This window comes from Trachemys scripta, chromosome 2 (assembly GCF_013100865.1).
Source record: "Trachemys scripta elegans isolate TJP31775 chromosome 2, CAS_Tse_1.0, whole genome shotgun sequence".
NCBI lineage: Eukaryota > Metazoa > Chordata > Testudines > Emydidae > Trachemys > Trachemys scripta.
Genome location: NC_048299.1, coordinates 244,842,545 through 244,856,213, shown reverse-complemented (window position 1 = coordinate 244,856,213; position 13,669 = coordinate 244,842,545). Strand labels below are relative to the sequence as shown.

Below are 13,669 nucleotides of genomic sequence, written 5' to 3'. Positions count from 1 at the left end.
TGGCAGCCCTCAACATCGTTCACGATCCAGATGAGTGGAGACTGTTCATTGATTCATCGAAGACGAGTCTTAAAGCTGTTTTACTGCATAATGGCAATGTTTTGCCATCAATTCCAGTTGGTCATGCAGTCCATATGAAGGAAACCTATGACAACATGAAACAACTTTTGAGGTGCATAAACTATGACCAACATCAGTGGCAGCTTTGTGGCGATTTGAAGGTTGTTGCTCTCTTGCTTGGTCTACAGACTGGATACACAAAGTACTGCTGTTTTCTCTGCAAATGGGATAGTCGTGCAAGAGATTCCCACTACATCAAGGAAGACTGGCCACTCCGACAGTCATTGGAGCCTGGGAGGAAAAGTGTTCACCATCCACCACTTGTTGAATCAAGGAAGATTTTGTTACCACCCTTCCACATCAAGCTGGGTCTGATGAAGAACTTTGTCAAGGCCATTGACAAAACACAAGCAGCTTTCAAGTACCTCCGTGGAAAATTTCCAAGGTTAAGTGAAGCTAAGATAAAGGAAGGTGTCTTTGTTGGTCCTCAGATTCGTTAACTTCTTCGAGATGATTCATTTGACCATGCACTGTGTGGCAAGGAAAAGACGGCATGGAAAGCCTTCCAGTTAGTGGCAATAAACTTTCTCGGAAACGACAAGGCAGACAATTACAGGTTGTCGGTGGAAAACCTCCTCAAGGCATACAAAAGCCTTGGTTGCAACATGTCACTAAAGATACATTTTTTGCACTCTCATCTAGATTTTTTTCCACCGAACTGCGGAGCAGCGAGCGACGAGCACAGCGAGCGATTTCACCAGGACATTGCAACAATGGAGAAACGCTATCGGGGCAAATGGAGCCCATCAATGCTTGCAGACTATTGCTGAACAATGACAAGAGATGCTCCATTTAATGAATACAAGAGACAAGCCAAGAAGTGCCGAGTAGACACTGAATAGGACTAAACTATGTACATAATAGTTTTTTGCCTTTTGTTTCATAATACATTTTATTTATATAACCCTTTTGCTGATTTTTAAAGTGTTACATAAGCAGGACAGGTGAACTATTATCATGTAAAGCAACCATAAACACATGAAAAGACCTAGGTTTACAATTTATGATTAAAACTCTACTATCTACACAATATACATAGACCTAAAATGTAAAAACTTAAATATCTTAGAAACAGTAGCCAATCAGTTGTTTTAATTGTTATATTTGAATTCAGCACATCAAAATACATAATAAATAGCACATTTTATCTCTGAAGCAGACAACTTCTCAAAAATTGTAGACCAGTGTTACAGAGAAGTTTTTAAACTATGGGCTGGAGAAAGCTGACAGGTGCGGAGGAGCATATGGTTTGGTCAGAAACAATCCTTAGGGGAAGATCTATTAACGATCTATTAACAGGGTTTCTCTATATCCTAGTGAAGAGGAGAGGATAGAAGTTGATAAAGTACAACTAGGAGCTGAAGAGAAACAGTCCAATGAAAGAGAGTCCCATTCAATTACATCACATGAAGGCAGACAAGTAAATATTGACAAATTTAATAGGTGCTTGTATACAAATGAAAGAAGTCTAAATACTAAGATGGGTGAACTTGAGTGCCTGCTATCAAATGAAGATATTGACACAACAGGCAACACAGAAACTTGATGGAATGATAGCAATCAATGGGACATGGTAATACCAGGGTATAAAATATATAGGAATGACAGAGTAAGTTTTGCAGGTGGAGGAGTAGCACTATATGTGAAAGAAAGCATAGAGTCAAATATAGTAAAATCTTAAATGAGTCCACCTGTATCATAGATTCTCTATGGACAGAAATGCCATGCTTGAATTATAAGAGTATAGCAGTAAGAATATACTACCAACCACCTGACCAGGATGGTGATGGTGATTTTGAAATGCTGAGGGAGATTAGAGAGGCTATACAAATAGAAAACCCAGTAATAATGGGGGATTTCAACTATTTCCATATTTACTGAGTACGTCCCCTCAGGAAGGAATGCAGAGATAAAATTTGGCAACACCATTAATGATTGCTTTTTGGAGCAGCTAGTCCTGGAACCCACAAGGGGAGAGGCAATTCTTCTTTTAGTTCTAAGTAGAGCACAGGATCTGGTCCAAGAAGTGAATATAGCTGAACAGCTCAGTAACAGCAACCATAATATAACTAAATTTAACATTCTTGTGGGGGGAGCGGAAATACAAAAGAAGCCTCCCACTGGAGCAATTAATTTCAGAAAGCCAAACTACACAAACATTAGGAAGCTAGTTAAAGGGAATCAAAAACAACAGTCACAAAAGTGAAATGCCTCCAAGCTGCATGGAAACTTTTTAAAAGCTCCATAATAGAGGCTCAAATTAAACGTATACCCCAAATTAAAAGAAATAGTAAGAGGACTGAAAAATGGTTAAACAACAGAGTAAAATTGGTGGTTAGAGGCAAAAAGACATCCTTTAAAAATTGGAAGTCAAATCCCATTGAGGAAAATAGAAAGGGGCATAAATTCTGCCAAATCAAGTGTAAAAGTATAATTAGTCAGGCCAAAAAAGAATTTGAAGAACAACTAAAATAAGATTCAAAAACTAACAGTAACTGTGGTATGTAACCTATCACTAAATCAGCTTCTGTACCAGATGACTGAAGGATAGCTAATGTGGCATCAATTTTTTTAAAAGGCTCCAGAGGCGATCCTGACAATTACAGGCCTGTAAGCCTAACTTCAGTACCAGGAAAATTGGGTGATACTATAGTAAAGAACAGAATTATCAGACACATAGATGATCATGATTTATTGGAGAAGAGTCAACATGGCTTTTGTAAAAGGAAATCATGCCTCACCAATCTATTAGAATTCTTTGAGGGGATCAACAAACATGTGCACAAGAGAGATCAAGTCTACATAGTGCCCCTGGACTTTCAGAAAGCCTTTGACAAGATCCCTCACCAAAGAGAGCAAATTAAGAAGTCATGGGATAAGAGGGAAGGTCCTCTAGTAACTGGTTAAAAGACAGGAAACAAAAGGCAGAAAAAATATTCAGTTTTCAGAATGGATAGAGATAAACAGTGGGTCGCGTAGGGATCTGTAATGGGACCAATTCTGTTCAATATATTCATAAATGATCTGGAAAAAGAGGTAAACAGCAAGGTGGCGAAGTGTGCAGACAATACAAAATTACTCAAGATAGTTAATTCCAAAGCAGACTGCAAAGAGTGATAAAGAAATTGCACAAAACTGGGTGACTGGGCAACAAAATGATACATGAAAATACAATGCTGATAAATACAAAGTATTGCATTTTGGAAAACATAATCCCAACTATACATACAAAATGATGGGATCTAAATTAGCAGTTACCACTCAAGAAAGATATCTTGGAGTCATTGTGGATAGTTCTCTGAAAACATCCTCTCAATGGGGAGCAGCAGTCAAAAATGCTACGAGAATGTTCGGAACTTTTAGAAAGGGATAGACAATAAGACAGTAAATATCATAATGCCACTATATAAATCCATGGTATGCCCGCACCTTGAATGTGTGTTGAGTTCTAGTCTCAAAAAAGATACGTTAGAAATGGAAAAGGTAGAGAGAAGGGTAGCAAAAACAATTAAATGTGTGGAACAGCTTCCGTATGAGGAGAGGTTAACAAGACTGGGACTGTTCAGATTAGAAAACAGATGACTAAGTGGGGATATGATAGAGGTCTATAAAATCATGAATGGCATGGAGAAAGTGAATAAGAAAGTGTGATTTACCCCTTCACATAACACAAGAACCAGGGGTCACCCATTAAATTGATATGCAGCAGGTTTAAAACATACAAAAAGAAGTACTTCTTCACACCATGCAGTCAACTTGTGGAATTCATTGCCAAGGAATGTTATGAAGGCCAAAAGTATTACTGGGTTAAAAAAAGAATTAGATAAGTTCATGGAGGATAGATCCATCAATGACTACTGGCCAAGACGGTCGGGGATGCAATCCCATGCTCTGGATGTGCCTAAACCTCTGACTGCCAGAAGCTGGGAATGGACAACCAGGGATGGATCACTTGATAATTGCCCTGTTCTGTTCATTCCTTTTGAAGCATCTGGGACTGGCAGAAGTCAGGACATCGGGCTAGATGGACCATTGGTTTGACCCAGTATGGCCATTTTTATGACATACTTTTATTTTATTTTATTAAGCAGTAATAGTTGAAAAATTCAAGTATCGTCTTCACTGGGCTACCCCATTGTGTCTCTTTTCTCTGTCTTGTCTCATCAGGGAGAGGGATAGCTCAGTGGTTTGAGCATTAGCCTGCTAAACCTAGGGTTGTGAGTTCAATCCTTGAGGAGGCCACTTGGGGATCTGGGGCAAAATCGGTACTTGGTCCTGCTAGTGAAGGCAGGGCGCTGGACTCGATGACCTTTCAAGATCCCTTCAATTTTAGGAGATGGGAAAAAATTGATAGCTAGCTCTTTGAAGAAGAAATTGTCTGAATGCAGTGTCTTGTACAGTATCAAGCACACTGACGGCACCTGAATTATAAACATCAATAAGAAGAGGTGCCAGCTTCATCAGAACTATAATTAAGATGGTACAACTGACAACAAAAACATTATTAAAGACACAGTTCAGTGCATCGAAAATTTGCATAGAAAATCTCTCCTATTTGGAGTGACTTCAGGCCACTGTAGAGTAACTTGGATCTAACTCAATTAAAATGCAATTTTCAGTAGTTCATGTAACATACCTACCTTTTAAAGAATAAATTTATGGTAACAATCTGCATTCTTTTAAACAATTCCTTTTCAGTTTTCCCCTTTAATAAAGCATATCATAGCTTGTTTGAAAACATTCCATGCTGAATGAGAGACTGTGAGAATTTGATCAAAAATTACATTAGACCACTTCAACAATTTTTTTCACAATGACAGTTGAGCAGTGCTTCAGTACATCTGCAACTGATTTCAGTCCATCAGCCAAAAGATGCATTTATGCTGTAGCTATTACATTTTGAGAAGAGTTTAAATTACAAAACTTGAGAGAGCTTCAAAGCAAACCTAATCTAAGTACCCTGATCTTGATGGCCCAGTTTAAAAAAAAAAAAAAGATGTTTAATAAAAGAGAACCTCCTCAACAAAATGCAGAACAATTGTACTTAATTCAAGTTATTTTTAATTTCCTTTAATAAATCAATTAAATATACCAACCTGGGGGTTCGAGCATTTTATTTCAAGTGACTCGAGGTCGACATGGAGGCAAACAACAAACGAGTGTCTGGATTCTGGCCCTGAGGCAAGTAGTTTTTGTGAAGTGACAGCTAGAGTAGAAGTACAGCCCATGGGTTCCACTAAATTAAGTGTCATTTGTTGTCCAAGAAGAGTATACACACTGAAATGATGCAGACTGATTGTCCAAGGGAAGGCATCACCTGGTGATTAACGAGAAAAAATAGTTTTATAACTACATGCCTCTAAATGTTAAGTGATGATTTTTCTCAACATTATTCAAATAGTAAATGCTAAATGAAATTCAGAATGGGCCTGATCCAAAACACACTGAAGTTAATGGACATCTTCAATGGGCACTTGGACCGGGTCCCAAATCCTAATAAAATACCCTTTGATACGGTGTCCAGAGATAAAAAACATAAATCTGATTTGAATTTTTATTTCACACTGCAAATAAATCTGACAGAACAATATTAAAGGACAATATCTTGTTGATTTACTTGGTTTTTCAGCACCGTGTTTTTAAAAATCCATCTGAATACATTAAAACTAAGTGAGCATATGTCTGCTGTAAATGTCTTGTATTGCCTTGTATCAAAGAAATTTCCTTGATTAAGAGACCAGTCACCCTACTCGCTTTGAAAAATATCCAGCTCTGTAAGCAGGACCAGTGACTTCTGTTTATAGGTAGCAAAATCAGACTTTAGTCACACACACACACATCCTACAATCTATGAATTTTTCATACAACTACTACTGTGAGTAGGAGTCATGATGGAGGATTATCATTTTACAAATTTAAGATTGTGAGTTGGAGGACTGAGATCCAGGAAAGGAGACCTTGGACCCTAAAGGACACTGACCAAACCCCAATGAACACTCACAAGTGGTGAGGAAAACTCAGGCAGGGAATGGTGTACAAGTGTTTCTTATTTTGCATTAGGGTGGTCACTCATATATTCCCAGAATACTGGACATTCCGGTACCTTCAGGAACGGTATGTGCCTGCTCTTGCCAGCATAACCCCTCCCCTGCCGGGGTGAACTTGGATTTCCTGCCACATCCGGGTGCCATTTTGAAAAGGTCATCACGCAGCCCGCACTGGCATCACGTTGCATGCGAGGTCATGCTGGTGGGGGCAGAGCAGTATGCTCCTCAAAATGGCAACCCCCATTCAATGCTGGACAAAACCACATTCCGTTTTGTCTGAGTACTGAGTGGGGGTGAAATCCTAGAAAAGCAGGACTGCTGGATTTAATACCAGACCAGTGGCCTACTTTGCATGGATTAAACTATAAACCAGAGGACCCAGGAGGGTGGAGTTCTGGGGATGGTGTGTGTATGCTATTGGGGAGTCTCAGGGAGATCGGCATTGGTCTTGGGGACTAGGAAAGCATGGGATCCTAGTTAGAGTCCACGCCTAGAGGCCAAAAAAAGAGACAGTACCTGGCACTCATGGGAGTTCAGAAGAACATATATCAAGTGCTGGGATCTAAGCAAATCAGCCTGGTGAGTGTCCAACAAGTGAAAGCTCAACCAGCTCTGTGACATCCTTATATTTGAATAGGGCTTATTCAGTTTGCAGGAGACACATGAGGTGAAGTTCTCTTTCCTACAACAAATTAAGAGGGCTGGGCTGATGATGAGACTTTATTTGTCACAACTTTGAGCAGGTGGACTTTGTGGTAAGAAGAGACACAAGTTGGTCTCATGTCCCAAAGTGAGCATATGATAGCAGGTAATGGCAATTAAATACATGGGACTGGGCCTTTCTAGTGCACAGTTATAAAGCACCTTAACTAGTGTGTCCAACTCACTAATTAATGAAGAGTTACACTGGGGATTTGCTGCTTGGAAATAATCTGCAGTCCTGAGATTCCTGTAGGGCTTCAAACAATACAGCTAAGCAATACCAGAAATTAAGTGTTGAGTTAACTGATGGTTAACTACTTAAATTATACTTTACAAAAATATATGAAGTTAGAATAAAGCTGAAGCCAGAAGTCTTCACCATACTACTTTGGCAAGAGTTTAATTGGTGATTACAGAGGTGACACCAGCAATAACTCATTTATGGTCACTAGTATAGCCATAAAGCACTGCATGAGAACATACAAGAACTGAAAACTTTGAACTTATTCTAAAGTTATTTACAAACTGAAGAAAGGTTCCAAATTATGTACAATATAAAATTCAGCTAGACTTGCTTTAAAATATTTTGGAAAGACTTCCGATTACGTATTTAAAATTCTCCAAAAAATTTAATTCATTCAAGAAATACAAAATATTGATTGTTTAGGATGGAAAACTGTTCAAAAATTTGAAGTAGATTCTAATGGCTTATTTATTAATTAAAATACATGATTTTTCTTTTCTCAGTGATCACCATAGTAATTCAATATTGAAAATTTTTCTACTAATAATATCTACTTTAAACTGTCCAAGTGTTAGAGAAATTTTTGTTCTGTAGTTGTTTCTAGTGCTTTAATTTTGCTTTATTTTTTTTTTAAACTTTGGTGGCCAATATTCATTGTTGGGTGAACGTATGAAGCTTCAGAAACTATTTAAAGTGTCTACACTTCAAAAGAAATGTAATTCAAAAAACATTTGTTTCAAAACCCACTTACTAATACGTATGAAGGGAAGCCAGGCACCACTGTTTACAATAGGAGCAGAAGAAATCTCTACAACCTTCCAACCGACCCTTCATATGAGTCATAGCCCTTCAATGGGGCCAGTATTTCACCCTAGATCTTTTTTGAGCCAGAATATGAGAGATGAACATTGCAGCTCATCAATACGGCAAGAATGTTGCTAAAAATCCCTTTTACTCACAAACTTGAGGTCTGACAAATCCTTACTTTTTCTTCTTTCAAATGATTTATAACTCAGTTACTTGAACTATTAATGGACTTGAAAATTAATGCAAAAGATGGTAACAGTTATACTCAACTGTTTTAACAACTTCTTGTGTTTATAAATGCCACTTTCAGGATAAGGAAAGAATTTCTCTTTGGCATCAGGGTACCCTCCTAAATATTAATCATTGATCCGTTATATGCTGGCTCCCTGGCAAGAATTCTCTCGTGTGTGTAATAAAAGCTGGTTTCACTAAATATCATAAAAAAGGGTCTTCTCTAGAGTTTATCTGTTCATTGTAACATGCTGCTGGTGTTCTAGTTTTGGTTTCTTTGCCTAGCAATAGAGGTAACTGTGCATTTTATCTACCCCTACTCATTGTGTAAAATATTGATCAAATTGTAAAAATACTAATAATTTTTTGTTATACATTTGCCCTCGCATTTGTTAGTTTCCCTTTTTTAAAAGTTCTTGTTGCAGTAATGGCAGTTACCTGTAACCTGTAGCAGATGTGTAATTATTTTTTTATTAAAAGTAAGTGGAAAGGAAGAATAATCTTGTGATTACAGCACTGGAATTCAGGCGATCTGGTTTCTATTCCACGTTTTCCTAAAGTCATTCTATGTTATTTTCAACAAGTCTCTCAAGCACTCTTCCTGTTTCCCCATCTGTAAGAAAGGGATAATACTTACCCTCACAGAGGTGCTACGAGGACTTATGAGTTATTAATGATTTAAAGTGCACTTAATTCTCAGATAGAAAGTCTTCTTCCTTGCATTAATCTCATCAAATGGGGTCTGCTCTGAGTCCTCTCCCTCGAAATTGCTATGTTCAATGCCATATCCTCTATTATACCACATGCTAACATGTCTTCCTTTAGGACATCCCACCACTACTTCTTGAGTTGGCTGCTCTGTGTTTTTCCTTCAATCCTGATCTGTTGGATTCTCTTACCCATGTAGTTGTCAGGACTGCACTTTACATGAACAAATATCTGAGCCTGTACGCCCTTACTCTTTTATGTTTGGGTTTTATTTTGAGCATGTCTCTAATATACACATTCCTCATGTAATCTGTCTTGCTTACACCACTCATCCATCTCAACATTCACATTTCTGTGGAAGAGATCATTCGCTCATGTTTTTTCTTTGTTGCCCAACACCCAGCGCCACCCATTAAAAATGGATGGACACCATTTTATAGACTTTTCTTTTTATTCTTACTGGTACTTTCCACTTATCTCTCTCCATCAGAGCCAGGTATTTATTATCCTACCTCTATTTTTATCCTCTATTTCACCAGATTTTGGAACCCAGATATTGAAACTTTGCATTTTTGGTATTGTTTGCTCACCTAGTTTCAAAGATAATTCTTCAGTGTGCACATTACTCAAATTACATACCATATCTCTCCATTTATCAAGATTCTCTTCTAAGACAATCTTTTCCCTCACTGCATAGAATGGTATTATCTGCAAATAGCATGCACCAAGATGCTTCCTTCTGTATGTTCTTCTTGAGGGTATCCAGGATGAGAATAAACAAGAAATGGCTTAGAGCTGATTCCTGATGCACTCCCACCTTTACTGATAGTATGTCTATTTCACCACCATAAGTTCTGACTGTTGATGTTGTACCTACATACAGGCTTGAACAAGCCACACTCCCTCATGCACCACCAGATGAATTCTCTTGGAACTCAACCAAAGTCCTTTTTGAGATCCATGAATGCCATGTGAATATTTTTCCTTTTCTCTCTATATTTTTCCACTAGCTCCCTAAGTGCAAAAATAGTCGACCTTCCTGGCATGAAATCATACTGGTGTCTAATATTCACTTCCCTTAATCTTTTATCGATGACTCTCTCACACAATTTCATCATATGATTAATCAGCTTAATACTTCTCTAATATGTGCAGTTGCCATTGTCATTTTTTCCCTTGTATATCAGCACCAAGATACTTTTCCTCCACTCATTTGGTATCCTTTCCCACCTCATGATTAAATTGAACAGAGATGTCGGCAAATGGATGCCTTCTATTCCAAGCTTTTTCAATGTCTCAATAGGAATCTATCTGGGCCTAAGGCCTTATTATTTTTCATCTCTTTTACAGCGTTTGCCACTTCATCAGGTATGATAGGCTATACTACACCAAAGTTCATCATTTTGAAGTTGCATTGCTCTCTTAGGTACCTTTTCCATCGATCCTTTATGCGATATCACCAGTCAACACCATACCAATTTCATTGTTGATGAACCTCACTTCCTTTATATCTCTGGTAATTCTGACCCATGATTTTGCTAGCCTATACACTTCTTTTCCCCCTTCCTTTGTTCTAAGTCTTGTGCATAGTTGCTTGAAGACTTCTGCTTTTACAAATATTCCTGGACATTTTCTTAACATCCTTGTATTCCTTCAGGTTTCATTTGCTCCTATTCCTTTGCCAGAGTTTAAACTTTATCTTTTATCATTTGTACTTCTTCACTCCACCACCATGTTTGTTTTTGAATAAAGGCTTTCCAGAGTTGAAAAGTAGCATTTATATTTATTATTATTCATACAAAGTTACAGTAGAGAGATAGAATCCTTGAGAAACAACAATCCAGGAAAGCACTTTATAAATACTTAGGCTTTTCCCTTGTCAAGGAGTAAAATATATTAAACAACAAACAAGTCGTTTACAATTAGAGACTTTGAATAGTTGTTCCATGGAACACTATATTTAATTCCAGTCACTTCAAATATTAAATAGACATACTGTATTCTCTCCCAAGTTTAAACCGTAGGGAGTTAAGTGTTTTAAGGCCATATAGCCAGGCATTTCTGCTTTTATCCAGATTTTCAGGTTTTGATGCACTTTCAGTTGCGACAGTTCTGAGAACATTAAATTGCTGTGTTTGGAGTGGTGAAGAGTTTGGCCACAGATTGGTCCATTAGTTTTACGTAAGAATTGTTTATTGCAGCTGGGATGACAAGACTTTATGATGGAAAAGACAGAGGTAGAGGTAGCAATATAAAGAGACTCAGAAAGTTCTGTTGTACAGTGCAAATACAGAAGACACATTTTAAAGGTTCTTTAATTTGAGCAATCACTGTTTGTGGTTCTTAGAATCCTGTGCTGAGACGTGCAAGATGCTGCACACTGATGTCCAATCCAGCAAAGCACTTCAGCATATTTAACTTTAAGCAAGTGAGTAGTTTCATTGACTACAAAGTTAAGCACATACTTTTAAGCCCTTTGCTGGTCTTGGCCAGGGTTCTCAGCACCTTACAGAATCAAATTCTATACTAGCAAGAGCCAAAATTCTGTATGTGACAGGAGGTTATTTAAATGCAACCCTCACTAGCATTCTGATGCAACAATAAGACTGCTAGTAAAATGGCAGTTCAGGGTCTAATTTTCTAAAATGATTACCTGTAATCTTTCAGCTAAGTATTATAATTATTAATTTAGTTTATAGAAAATGGCACTTAGTAAAAAATGAGTGACCTGCAATATTTAAATGTCACAGGCAGTAGTCAGCATTAAAAACTTGCAAGTTGCCTCAACTAAGTATCTTTACCTCTGTGCGCCGCCTCCACCTGCAGGCACTGCCCCCATAGCTCCTACTGGCTGCAGTCAATGCTCCTAGGAGGAGGAACAGCCACACTGTGCACTGCCCCCACCCTGTCCCAAGCGCTGGCTCCACAACTCCCATTGGCAGGGGATCACAGCCAATGGGAGCTGTGGGGGTGGCACCTGCAGGCAGAGGCAGTATGCAGAGCCGCCTGGCTGTGCCTTTCCGGACACGTCACCATTTGCGGGGAGCCACCCAAGGTGAATGTCGCCCTGATCCGGCACCCCGAAGCCCCTTCCGCACCCCAATCCCAAGCCCCCTCCCACACCCAAACTCCCTCCCAGAGCCCAGCCCCGAGCCTGCTCCTGCACCCAAATTCTCTCTCTCTTAGTTATCTGGAATTTTTGACTTACCAGCACCCCCCATTCCTCCAACATGCTGGATAAAGTTTTTACTGTAGTTTTCCAATGACATATTACATGACACTCTTTTAGATACTGATTATAACCATAGTGAGTTAGGGTATACTGAACTGATCAGGCAAGCTTAAACTCCTTATATGATACTAATGAACCCCTTGCCGTCTGGTACTGGGATGCTCTTAGGGTCACAACTAAACAAATGCTGAGGTGAATATATTTGTTTATCTAAGGCAAAATTAGCAAATTATTTAGAGGGACCAATATACTATAGTTCTGCCATAAGCGTTAATTGAGTTATTGCTATATTTAGAACTATGCATATAAACACTTGTACCTGTTAGACAGTAAGATCTTATAGCCAACATACTTACAGCTCACTCATACAACTATACTTAAGGTACTAATCTTCCAGTACTTCCAAAGTCGGTTGATGATCTATTCAGTATGCAAACCTGTGCTTTTGTTACATCCTGAGTGCCGCCAGAGCCATCGCTACCCAGCTCCAAAGCATGCGCTGCCACACCCAGTCTTAGTCAAGGAGGTTAATTTTCATAATAGAGGTTAACAAACAAACAGAACACAGTCTTAACTCAATCCTTGGTGACAGGCTTCATGGCCACCCCACCCTGGGGTCTCTGGCACTCCAGGTCCTGGCAGCCTCCCAGCCTCAGTCAGCTCTGCTCCCTTCCTGAGTCCTTGCTCCACAGGAACTAGCTGCACTCCAGTGTGGCTTTCCCTCCCAAGGGCTCAGCCTGTCTCAGTCCTTCCGTCCTCCAGCTGCCTATTAGCAGCCCTTTATAGGCCCAGGTGTAGCCCGTTCCTCTTTAATTTGCTGGACTAGGCTCACTTGCTCCAGTCTAGGGGAGCTGGGTTCAGTCTATCCACAGAGACCAGCTACCCTGGGACAATGAGACATAACATATTTCATAGATGAGGGCCAACTACTACAGGTGGCCCCACTACTGGGATTGCCTAACCATGCTTGGATTATGGTTCAATATAACAGACTGGGCCTCCACATGTGTGTCCTCCAGTCACCGAAAATAAAAGACATTATTCTGTGTCTGCTTCTCGTTTTAAGCCTCCTTTTGAGTATGCACACAGCTGAGAAGGTGACAGTTCATTATATGGATGCCTTGACTTTGGAATCCTCCCTCCTGTCCTGGCCAAAAAAAGCTCAGCAGTAATTGTCTACTATTATTGGCTATAATTGCATATACAGATAACATCAAAGGCACCTAGAGCTACTGGAAGGCAGTCTTATTTCATTTATGTGCCTAAAAATCAATAAATAAAATGTCTAAAGTTTCCACCTTCTACACTTGCATGGTGGTTTGTATAGTCATTGGTGGCAGAAAGGCTGTGGAAGAGGCCTTGGTTTATATACCTGTTTATGATGTTTCCTCTTTGGGCCAGGGGATAAATACTCAGGGAGCAGAGGGTTGTCCTGGCGTCTTAACGAGTGCAAAGACTGATCTTTATTTTCATTTAATAGATTAGTTTAATCAAGGGCAAATCCTCAATGGTGTAGTAGACCTTTCTGGGGAACCCCAAAGAGTGGAGCCACAATTTATGCCACATCACTATTTCCAT

The 13,669-nt window shown here is 39.2% G+C and overlaps 1 protein-coding gene across 8 annotated transcripts in view; it reads right to left on the bottom strand.

Moving 5' to 3' along the window:
• VPS13B (vacuolar protein sorting 13 homolog B) overlaps nt 1–13,669 on the bottom strand; it is a 948,921-nt gene that overhangs the window by 398,727 nt on the left and 536,525 nt on the right. For all 8 annotated transcript variants that reach the window (XR_004644784.1, XM_034763372.1, XM_034763367.1 and 5 more), the window contains exon 24: nt 5,217–5,437. Coding sequence is in view for 7 of the 8 variants with exons in the window: in XM_034763372.1 (XP_034619263.1) it covers nt 5,217–5,437 (221 nt within the window). In the remaining variant the exon portion in view is untranslated. The remainder of the gene's footprint in view (nt 1–5,216; nt 5,438–13,669) is intronic.